At 37.4% G+C, this 12,632-nt stretch overlaps 1 protein-coding gene across 1 annotated transcript; it reads left to right on the top strand.

Moving 5' to 3' along the window:
• Positions 1 to 9,969: 9,969 nt before the first annotated feature.
• On the top strand, positions 9,970 to 10,853 carry LOC308667407 (rab-like protein 3). Its single transcript, XM_081326617.1, has one exon. It carries the CDS (start codon positions 9,971 to 9,973, stop codon positions 10,679 to 10,681), a length of 711 nt encoding a protein of 236 aa, XP_081182743.1. The 5' UTR covers position 9,970; the 3' UTR covers positions 10,682 to 10,853.
• The last annotated feature ends 1,779 nt before the right edge of the window (positions 10,854 to 12,632 follow it).

Genomic DNA, 12,632 nt, shown 5'->3' with positions numbered 1-12,632 from the left:
ATTTTTGCATCCTTCCTTTAATAATTCTATTCCAACTGTTCTTTGATATTAGTGTAACTCTTGTCCTGCAGTGAGTTGTCTTGTGGCACAAGTTGTCTTGTGCCATGGCAAGTTACCCTGCAGCAAATTGGCCATGGCAAGTTGGCCAAGGTGAGTTGGCCTGGTGAATTGTCATAGACCATCCTGTAATATAGACACTGAATATTCAAAGAGGATTTTTCAACAATGTATTGTGCTTAAATCCTTTATTGAACAGAGTCTTAATTAACCTTGCTTTGCTATGTATTATTTTCAATCCAAACCTTCCAAATTTGAATAAAATCTTGCAATATATTATTTCCAATTTAAATGTAATTTTATAAAGATTTTATGGACCTGGAATTGTCTGCAGAAAAATGTGGAACTAGTATTAAGAAAGGGAAAACTGAGAAGGATTTTGAATCAAAAGCTCTTTTAGCATCCCTCACATTTAACTCCTCAACAAATCATAGGACGAAATTGATTTTTAAAAAACAAAATTGCTGAAAGAGGAAAGCAAAGACTTTTTTCCCCTGCCATATCAGTCTTTCATTGGCAGACTGCCATATTTCTCAGTGCCTCTGGCACTTTGAAAAGATGAGTTAGGTTTCTCTACCAGCTTGCAATTATATCTGCGATGCATGGAAACTTCAACTCTGCAAATCTTATAGATTTTAGGTACTGTCTCTTTCCTCCCCCCCACCTCACATTGGTTCATATAATGTAGGAATAAACAGACTCAGGAATTAAGCTGTTCCTTTATTTCAGATTTTATTCTTCTGTAAAATCATTCTTATAAAATCATTTCTATTTTGCAATCCAAAGACCATCTCATCTCTTCAATGTTACTTATTGGAGGAGAAAATTATCATGCTAATTTTGTACAAACCTTCCTCATTTTGAATAACAAAAACAAAACATAAGCTACAGTACCATCAATGCTTGTTTCATAAAATTTTATGCTTTGGAATGAGAATGGCAAAAATCCAGAATCATATAATTAAGTCAATACAGTAATTATGTATTTGTGAAGCTTACTTTAGAGGTTAGCAGGTTATATGAATATAGCCTATTACTTACTGTACTTACTTACTTACTTACTTTTAACTTGTGTGGTAGATATATGGGGTGTGGTATGGCACAAATGACTGATAATTGAAATTAGCAGGAGCAAAATGACTTAGAAAGTCTTTTTCTAAAAAGGAAAAAGAGCATGAAGGACTTGAAAGAAGCTCTCCATGAAGGTATTTTCACCAGAGCTGGGTCTGCTCAATCTTAAATATTGACTTTGCCTGGAAGTTAAGTTGATTTGTTGCTGGCCTAACTGCAGTGTTTCTTAAATCACATCAGTTGGTCTTTTCACTTGAAGTGCTGCAGCTTTGTGGAGCTCATAAGTAGTTTGTTTTCCTCGTGGTGAGAATTCATCCTCTCTCCCCTGCAGTGTTAAAGCTCCGTGTGTTTTCAGCCATTTTGAGTTTGGCAGAAGTGAAGACAATTAAGGATAGATTTCATACTGCTTTTGAGGGATTAGGGGAAAGAAATGGTAATGATGAAGAAATGCCCTTGCTCTATAGTGTAAAGAAAGTTAAAATATTAACCAGTCTAAATCATAAGGAATTGGGAAAATTCAGAAATTAAAATGGTGATACTAGTCTTTATGGTTTGACAATTGAGATTTTAGTTCAGGGGAAACCAACTAAAGAAGATCCTTTGTGAATTAGGGCTGCAAAAGCACCTTGGGTTTTGAAAGGAAAAGGTGCTTCAGATGTGCCGGATTCTCACATAACCCCTGTTATAAACCCCTTATGCAGCAGCATATTTTCCCAGATTGCATGAGTATCCTCCATAGTTGCCATACAATCATGGAGAAAGGCTGATTTGATTTAATGATCTACCAATAAATGATTCATGTATACCCACACATACTCTGAAACAGATTTTTCCCTTCAAATCCAAATCACTGCATAGCTGTTATAAGACTATCTTAGAAGTTAAGTTATAACTATCCCCCAAAACACTGTCAAGAAATACATGGAAACTACAACCTTTATAAAACCAATTTCTAAACCAATAAGCATTTGAGTGAGATGAATTATCTTGCAAGCATGATGGTTCAGGAATTTATAAATAACAAACTTCTAAAATACAAAACAAGAGGCTGTTTTATTTTTATTGTTTTACTTCATCTACTTATTCTTGGGTGTGCTCCAAGAGAGTTTCTGAAGTACTTCAGTATTAGACAGCTAAACATCTGTCTGTCTCTGTCTGTCTCTCTCTCTCTCTCTCTCTTCAAGACCAAATCCTTGATTTAAAAATGAAGACAACTATGTTATGTCTCAGAGTTGACATATATTTATGAATAAAGGCAGCAGCACTTGAAATGAAAGATGTTCACAAATATTTTCTTTTAAATACTTTTATTTCAGAGATTGAAAAAGGAAATAACGACAGCAACAACAGCAACATTTGCCTACAAGCGAGGACTGGTGGGACTACAAAATAGACAAAGTCATAGAAGCTAAAGTGCTCTGGGACTTTAGAATACAAATAGATAAACATCTACAACAAAACACCCAGGCTTAACAATTGTCAATTAGAAAGAGAAAAAAGTCTGGATAGTGAATGTGGCAGTACCTGAAGAGAAAGCACTCGAGAAAATCACAAAATACAAAGACCTGCAAACAGAAATAGAATGATTGTGGCAAAAGAAAGCAAAGGTAGTACCAATGGTAATAGATACCTTGGGTGCAATCCCAAAACAATTGTAGCACCTGTTGGGAGTCAGCACCCACCCACTCTCCTAGAAAAGGAAATATTTTGGGGGATATTAAAAAGGCAGAATATTATATTTCCCCAAAGGATCTTAAAGGCAGAAACCACTGGCCCCAAATCTCTCTACCCCAAGCAGAAACCAGGTCTGTAGAAATGCAGATGTGATAATCCTTTCAGAAAGACTGGAGCCAGGAAGCTTAGAGCTGATGGGATTAGAAAGACAAAGTTCCCTAAAGAAGCAACAATCCTTCACCCAAAAAATCCAACACCGGACATAGTCATCAGCCACAGCCACAGGGAAGCAGGATATGACCTTTGGGACATAATAGCATTAACCCACCATCATTAGAATACCACAAAGGACACACTGAACCTTGGTCAAAGTTCATGCCACAGGAGCAGGAACTCCAAACACAAAAGCTGAAGAGGGTATAAAAACTCACCACTCTCAGCAACTTGTGATCAGCTTTCCCAGAGCCACCTTTCTGTCTGGCTCTGCTCTTCAATCAACTACAACTTTATTTCTAAAGCAGTCATCACTTTGTTTATTCCCAGCTTGGACTGGACCCTGATGAAGATTTTTCTTTCAACACACCACTTGACCACCACTGGCATTGACAAAATTAGCATCAATCAACTGCCAAAGATAGATTTACTTGGAAGAGCTCACATCCTGTGATGACACTTTTAATTCCATTAAATAACAACATCTGCCTATTCCAATTCCTTGGGAATGACTCAATAAGTTGGTAAAAATAACAAATCCAGTCTAAACTTCTGGCTGACTATACCACAAACCATAACAATAATAATCCTGAGTGAGGCACTATCTTGGTATGATAATAGGGCTTGTGTGCTCTGAGGAAGATGAAAGCTATACCAGAGATTTAATCATACTGGATAGAACTTATCAGAGGAGTCAGACAAAGAGTGATTCTCAAATAAATAATATAGTGAGACATAATTTACAGAAACCCATACCAGTTAGATTGGGCTCAGGTCAACAAATACTGTACTTTGTGTTGGAGTTCCTGGACATCTGATGACAAATGAGCTACAGAATCAATACTGCTGACTGAGCAACCTGAGTCAGTAGCTGTAGGGCTACTGGAAGAAAAAGTCTTAAATATGAGCCAGCAGTGTGCTGCAGCTGACAAAAAAGCGAATGTAGTCCTAGGCTGCATTAGTACAGGGATATAATCAAGATCATGTGAAATATTACTACTACTTAATAATGCCGTGGTAAGACCACACTTGGAATAATTATCCAGTTTTGATGTTGAGTCTCTAGAAAGAGTGCAGAGAAGAGCAACAAAGATGATATGCAACTGGAGGTTAAGACATGAAGGTCAGTTGCAGGAATTGGGTATGTCTACCTTAATGAAAAGAAGTACTGGGGTGACATGGCAGCAATGTTCCAATATCTCAGGGGCTGCCAGAAAGAAGAGGGGAGGTCCACTAATTCTGCAACGCACCTAAAAGCAGAACAAAAAGCAATGGATGAAAATTAACCAAGGAGGGAACCAACCTAGAACTAAGGAGAAATTTTCTGACAGTTAGAACAATTAATCAATGGAATAACTTGCCTACAGAATGTGTGGCTGCTCCATCACTGGAGGTTTTTAAGAAGAAATTGGCAACTATTTGTCTGAAATGGTATAGGGTTTCCTGCTTGAGCAGAGGGTTGGACTGGAAGACCTCCAAGGTCCCTTCCAGCTCCATTATTCTGTTATGGAATCATTTTCATTCCCAAACCAGACATCCTCTACTTTGCCTTTTCTTCAGAAAGAACAAAGTCCTCTAACAAAAAAGAATTAAAACAAAGAATAACTAAGCATCTAGAACAGCACAAAACAACAGAAAAAAGTTCCCTGCATTGAAGCTAGTACTAGTATTGAAAAATGTCAATACTGTAATATCAAATATAAGCAACAGCTCACTGCAAGAAACAAGCCAACTAATATAAAGCACAGCTGCAGTTAAATCCCCTAAATCTTGTTGTGAAAATTCTGTTTTTTTTTCTTACCAGCTAGATGGAAAATTGTGCATAAAGTAACACATTTAGTCTAACATACAGTGTATCACATATTGTGTAACACCCAAGAGCTCTTTCTGGCAATCCTATTCCAATACATTTGAGAAATAAAACTGACTTGGAACTCATTGGCAACTGTACTAAACAAATGAAATTCTCACAATCAGTCTTTATGTTCCACTTTTATTTGATTTCTTTGATTTTTTTTTTAAAAAAATCAGTTGCTGTTCAATTCCAAAGTGACTCTGGGTAGCATTTACCAGAGTCCTTAACTATAGTTCTTTCAATCGTTCCCACCCCCACCCCCAAACAATGATGGCTTTTCAGATAGTCCTCAATTGAGCACAAAATTTCTACTGCTAAGCAAGACACTTGTTGAGAAATGCCCCATTTTACAATCTTTTCACCAGGGTTGTTAAGTGAATCACGACAATTCTAAAGTTATTCATGCAGTCGTTAAGGAAATCTGGCTTCCCTCTCTTTGACTTCGCTTGTCAGAAGCTCCCTACAAAGGTTTCAAGTGATAATCCCAGGACCCTGGGACAACACAATCATGGTAAGTGCATGCCAGGTGCCAAGCACCTGAACTCTGATCGTGTTACTGTGCAGATGCTACAATCGTCATAAGTATAGAACTGGTCATGTCACTTTTTTTCACTGTTGTATCTCTGAATATTCATAAAAGTACTGAACGGTCATTAAAGAAATGGTTGTAAGTCGAGGCCTACCTGTATTATTTGTTTTATATCTTGTCTTTTTATCTAATAATATTCTATAACCTGATTTGAACATATGAAAAATGATAGGTGACATAGAGATGAAAAATATTGCACATTTTTATTTACTTTCTTTCTTTACTTTCTTTCATCTTGTTCTCACAATCCATAAGCATTTTGCATTGACCTTGGATTCCAAACTTCCTCTTCTCCAGAACCTTAAATCTGTTTCTATTATAGAAACTATTGTTTGATCCTTATTGGAGCCAACATCCATAGATTAATGTTTGATGTATGAATGAAGTTTCCTTGATGCCATGCTTAATGTTTAAGCCCAGGCATTCTAAGGTTTGCTAGTAGAAGATGGCATCTCTTTGAAGATGCCTGATTAGTCTGAGAGATCACATAGATACAGAAAACTTCCAGTTTTAAAATTTTGCAACATGAATAATGTAAGCAAGTTGGCAACAGAAACAATGTAAGGATAGGTGTACCACTCAACATGTGAAGCTTGAATACAACAAGAGGCTTGCTCTCAACTTATCATGTAATTGTGAATTGCTTATAGTGCACCTGCTTTTATAATTGTTTAGTAATCATAATTCTCATTTCTGCGTACTATGATCTTAGCAGTCAAACCTATCACTGACAAATGCCAGTGGCTTCACTCCAAGATAATGCTACAATCTGTAGACTTCAGTTCTTCTGTCCTTAACATTCCATTTTCCAAGCAATTCAATCTCTGATCTGCCTACACATTGTTACATAGTTCAGTACTCCACCATGCACAGACTGGCTAAAACATGTTTTATCTTTATTTATTAGAATTGTATAGGATTATATCACGTATAGGTTTTTCCTCTTAGATCTGTCTAAAATGGTTTATTAAAGCATTAGATGCTTTTTATCTTTTTTTTCTTGTCAGTGATGTTTCAAGGATTATGATAAAAGCAGTGCAAAAGAAGAGGGGAGCAGGAGAGGTTACATATGTTGACAACTCCTCTATGCTAAGCAGATTATTATTACTATTATTTTAAAAAAGATAATTATCCAGGTCATCATCAGTATTCAAAGAACAGCTCAGCTATGAAAGTCATGGTCAAACTGAAATATTGTGTGATTATGAAATACATAATAAGCAAACAAATGAGTGGCAGTGTCTCAAGTTGAGAGGCAAAACTGCAGTGTTCGTCAATCTGTCAACCTTTGGACATGTTTACTTACATATTTCTTAGATTTAAATCCTTCAAGAGCTTGAAAAGGTTTGTATGAGATTATCTGTTATTTTAGTTCAATTGACAGCAATTCTGAGTGACAGATTAGACATCTTAATACGATAACATGAATAAAATAGAAAAGAAAGTATACTTAGTATTCCAGAAATCTAACGTAAAGGACAATGTTAATCTATTGAAATAAAGAACAAAACAGAGATTTTGCTGTAATCTGAAGCACATCTTAAGGTGTATTCACCTATATCAGGTAATCCACTGAGACACAAAAGTACCAATATAAAACTACATTAAGGATGAGCTTGAGGAACTTAATTGCATTTGCCCAGGTTCGCCTGGTGCGCCAGTTGCGCCCCTATCTGGACCGTGATGCCTTACGTACGGTCACTCATGCACTCGTTACCTCCCATGTAGATTACTGCAATGCTCTCTATATGGGGCTGCCCTTGAAGGCCACCCGGAGGCTTCAGCTGGTGCAGAATGCAGCTGCGCAGGTTGTGATGGGAGCATGCCAATACTCCCATATTACACCCCTCCTGCGTAAGCTGCATTGGTTGCCGGTTGCCCTCTGGGCGAGGTTCAAGGTGCTGGTTCTTACTTATAAAGCCCTACATGGCTTAGTTCTGGGATATTTGCAGGACCATCTGCTGCCAGGAACGACTTCCCATTGCCCTGTGCACTCACACAGAGAGTGTCTTCTCAGGGTGCCGTCGGCCAGACAATGTCGGCTGGCGACCCCCAGGGGGAGGGCCTTCTCTGTCAGGGCGCCTGCCCTTTGGAATCAGCTCCCCCGAGAACTTTGGATGGCCCCAGATCTCCGGTCCTTTCATCGCAACCTAAAGACATACCTTTTCCAACTGGCCGACCTGGACTGACGTTGGGGGTTTTAATTATGTTTTTAATTTGTACTGGTTTTTAGTGGGGCTTTGTAAAATTTAATTTGTAAGAAAACCAAGATCATGGCATCTGACCCTCTCAATTCTTGGCAAATAGATGGGGAAGAAATGGAGGTAGTTACAGATTTTGTTTTCCTGGGCTCCAAGATCACTGCAGATGGGGACTGTAGCCAAGAAATTAAAAGACGCTTGCTCCTGGGGAGGAAAGCCATGGCAAATCTAGACAGCACACTAAAAAGCAGAGACATCACCCTGTCAACAAAAGTGCGTATAGTCAAGGCTATGGTCTTCCCAGTTGCAATGTATGGCAGTGAAAGTTGGACCATAAGAAAGGCTGAGCGCCAAAGAATTGAGGCCTTTGAACTATGGTGCTGGAGAAGACTCCTGCGAGTCCCTTGGACTGCAAGGCGATCAAACCGGTCAGTCCTAGAGGAGATCAATCCTGACTGCTCTTTAGAAGGCCAGATCCTGAAGCTAAAACTCAAATACTTTGGCCACCTAATGAGAAGGAAGGACTTACTGGAGAAGAGCCTAATGCTGGGAAAGATCGAGGGCAATAGAAGAAGGGGAAGACAGAGAATGAGGTGGCTGGATGGAGTCACTGAAGCAGTAGGCGTGAGCTTAAATGGACTCCAGAAGATGGTAGAAGACAGGAAGGCCTGGAGGAATGTTGTCCATAGGGTCGCGATGGGTCGGACACGACTTCGCAGCTAACAACAACAACAATATTTGTATTTATTGTTTTTATTGTTGTTTTTATTGTTGTTAGCTGCCCTGAGTCCTTCGGGAGATAGGGCGGCATATAAGTCCCATAATTAAATTAAATTAAATAAGCCAAGATGTGCATCCTCTTCAAGGGTATCTGCAGGAAGGGTAGAAACAGACAAGAGGAAGATTGTTTCATCATTATCAAAGCCTTATTATTATTATTATTATTATTATTATTATTATTATTATTATTATTATTATTATTATTATTATTATTATTATTATTATTATTATTATTATTGTATATGCATGCCACAAAAGGGGAAGGTCTTCCAATCTACTGGCACAACTTGTCATCTTGACTTTCTTGCAATCCCACACCACTCTGCCACTCCAATAGATACATCTGCTGCTCTTATTGAATTCAATTGTTGAAGGGAACAATACAGTATTCAAATATTTAACATATTAATACACAAATGCTTAAGTACATCTGCTCCTTTTTTATTTGACAGTGAAACAAGTATTAAATCATCACGGCAATCTGAAACAGATGACAGTGCTATCATTGTTACTGTTATTGCTATTCCTAACATTAATGATAATATAGGGCAGCTTTTATGGATTCTTTGCAGGGTAGCTTATATAACTGTAACACATTTATCTGGTATATTTTAGTCTGTACAGATACAAGAATTATTTAAAATATTATGAAATATGGGAAACAAGCATCCTTAATTAATAGAGGGCAGTCTTTTAGAGATTGGCCACATGTACTCTAGAAGAGTGCTTCTTGCAAACAAACCCACAGGATGTAAAGAATTGCAGGTGAACGACAAGTAGTCTGTCAGGAACTGAGGAAGAAACATAAATGAACCAAAGTACATTGGGCTCCACCCAAAATCCACTTTCACACATATGGAATATAATTATTTTGCAAACTTCAGAGATCTTCTGAACAGCACAGCAACACATGGTGAATGTTCTTTTGAGTTGACACAAGATTAAAGTGAAATGTAAAGAAATAATTATAAGGATTTAAAATTGATTGAAAGAAAAAAACTAAGAGTTTAAACTATGAAAATCTAAAATGGATTAAGAGATCAGTTTCATTTGGAATTTCATTATAAAATGCTTTGGATTTAATTAAACAAAGTAGTATCATTGTGGGATTTTTAAAATATTTTTAAGAAAAGAAATTGCATCAAAAACAAATTGCATACTTTTGGACAGACAAGTTTGTTTTTCTATCCTTCCACCCCCCCATTTTTCATTCCATTTGTCCTTAACCTCACTTGTTTCAACAATGTTTTTAGATATCTTTAAACCTCTGAAACTAATTCCATTAGTTTATCTGGAACTTCTAAATGGAAAAGAGATATTGCTGCATGCCATCCACATTATTTATAAATGAGCCCAGCATGTTTATTCAAGTTCCTCTGTATTTAATATAGTTATTAAAACTCTCTCTGTGAAGCAGAGGTGCTCCTATGTGTGAAGGAGTTGGGCAGTATTACTAATCTCAACACTGGAAAGAATAATGTTGTTGTTTGTTGCCATCAGGTCCCAAGAATGTTTCCATGAAGAAAAAAAATGGCTGCCTTAGAAAGGGTGAAGGTTCTTGTGTTGGGTGATTCAGGTGTGGGAAAATCATCACTTGTTCACCTATTATGTCACAATCAGATGCTGGGAAATCCATCCTGGACTGTGGGCTGCTCTGTTGATGTCCGTATTCATGACTACAAAGAAGAAACTCCAGAAGAAAAGATCTATTTCATCGAATTATGGGATGTTGGTGGTTCTGTAGGCAGTGCTAGTAGTGTGAAAAGCACACATCTTGTGTTCTACAATTCAGTAAATGGAATAATTTTAGTGCATGATTTAACCAACAAAAAGTCCTCCCGAAACTTGTATCGATGGTCTTTGGAAGCTCTTAACAAAGATGTGACTCCATCTAGTGTCCTGGTGACAAATGGAGACTATGATCGGGAGCAGTTTGTTGATAACCAGATTCCACTGCTTGTCATAGGAACAAAATTAGATCAAATCCCAGAGACAAAACGCAATGAGGTCTTGAGCCGAACTGCTTTTCTAGTTGAGGATTTCAGTGCAGAGGAAATCAATCTGGATTGTACAAGTCCTCGTTACTTAGCTGCAGGTTCCTCCAATGCTGTCAAACTCAGCAGATTTTTTGATAAGGTTATAGAAAAGAGATACTATATACGAGATGGTAATCAGATTCCTAGCTTCTCAGAAAAAAAGAGAATGGGAAGTGGCTTTGTAAAGAATTTTCACTATGACTGATCCTCTGCTGTGCCATCTATAGAGTGTGCAAAATGAAATGAATGCAGCATTCTGGTGCTAAGCAAAGTTGGATCTTCTCCCAATCACAGTGTATGGAACTGTGTCTTCCCAGATTTATTTAGAAAGAAGCTGCAATTCACTATCCAAGAAGCATAATGAATACCTAGCTTTGTTTTAGAGTATGCTGTCTCCCTTTAATTCTTTGTTAGCAATCCAAAAATTATTTCTAAATTTTATAGGTTATTAACTTTAGCATGTTGCAACACTGCCCACTTCAGTTCTGGAGACCCAATATAAAAAAGTTCCATATGAGCTAAGACTGTGCTCCTGTGGACAAGGGACCATTGAAACCACAGCTCATGTTTTATTCTATTGCCTCCTCTATAGGGATTCATGGACTCATCTTATAATAACTTACCTGACTAAATATCTCAGAAACTTTTATCATTTTTATGTAAAACAATTATTGTTGGATCAGTATGATTCAGTTTCTCTAAACATAACTATTTTTACACTGTTTATAAAATTAGGCAAATTTTGCTCATCCTTTGATTTCACCATCAATTGTAATATATTATTGTGCCTTGTTCTGTTCTGTTCTGTTCAGTTTTGTTTTATTTTAATGTTTAAATTTTTTCTGGTCCATGTTCATAATAAAAGATTGAATTAAGTCCTTCTCAACTTCTAGTGGCCACATAGATAGATTTTCTTCATGACAATCTCTCTCTAACTTGGTCTTTCAGGTCTTCCAATGGTGCATTCATTGCCTTAATAATAATAATAATAATAATAATAATAATAATAATAATAATAATAATAATAATAATAATAATAATAATAATAATAATAATAATGATGTTGGAAGGGACCTTAGTGGTGATTTAGTCTAACCCTCTGCTTAGGCAGGAAACCCTATACCATTTCAGACAAATGGCTGTCTAGTCTCTTCTTAAAAACTTCCAGTGTTGGAGCATTCACAGCTTCTGGAGGCAGGTTGTTCCACTGATTAATTGTTCTAACTGTCAGGAAGTTTCTCCTTAGTTCTAGGTTGCTTCTTTCTTTGATTAGTTTCCATCCATTGCTTCTTGTTCTGCCTTCAGATGCTTTGGAGAATAGCTTGACTCCCTCTTCTTTGTGGCAGCCCCTGAGATACTGGAACACTGCTATCATGTCACCCTTCATCCTTCACTTCATTAAACTAGACATACCCAATTCCAGCAACCATTCCTTATATGTTTTAGCCTCCAGTCCCCTGATCATCTTTGTTGCTCTTCTCTGTACATTTTCTAGAGTCTCAACATCTTTTTTACATCATGGTGACCAAAACTGGATGCAGTATTCCAAGTGTGGCCTTACCAAGGCATTGTAAAGTGGTATTAACACTTCACATGATCTTGATTCTATCCTTCTGTTAATGCAGCTTTTTTTGGCAGCTGCAGCACACTGCTAGCTCATATTTAAGTGATAGTCCACTAGGACTCCGAAATCCCTCTCACAGTTACTACTATTGAGCAAGGTACCACCTATATTATACACGTGCATTTGGTTTTTCTTGCCTAAATGTAGAACCTTATTTTTTCATCATTGAATTTCATTTTTTTTAGATAGCGCCCAATGTTCAAGTTTGTCAAGATCCTCCTGTATCTTAAGTCTATCTTCTGGAGTGTTGGCTATTCTTGCCAGCTTGGTGTCGTCTGCAAATTTGAAGAGCACTGGGCCAAGAACAGAGGCCTGGGGCACGTCACTACATACTTCCCTCCATGTAGATGCAGTTCCATTGAGGACCAGATGCTGAGTATGGCCTGTCAGCCAGCTACGAATCCATGCGGTGGTGATGCTGTCTAACTCACATTTTTCTATCTTATCAAGTATTAGGTAGTGGTCTACTTTATCAAATACCTTACTGAAATCCAAGTAAATTATATCCACAGCATTCCTCTGGTCCACTAAT

The sequence above is a fragment of the Vipera berus genome (assembly GCF_964194415.1).
Source record: "Vipera berus genome assembly, chromosome: 4".
Taxonomy (NCBI): domain Eukaryota; kingdom Metazoa; phylum Chordata; class Lepidosauria; order Squamata; family Viperidae; genus Vipera; species Vipera berus.
This window is presented reverse-complemented; position numbering and strand designations above follow the sequence as displayed.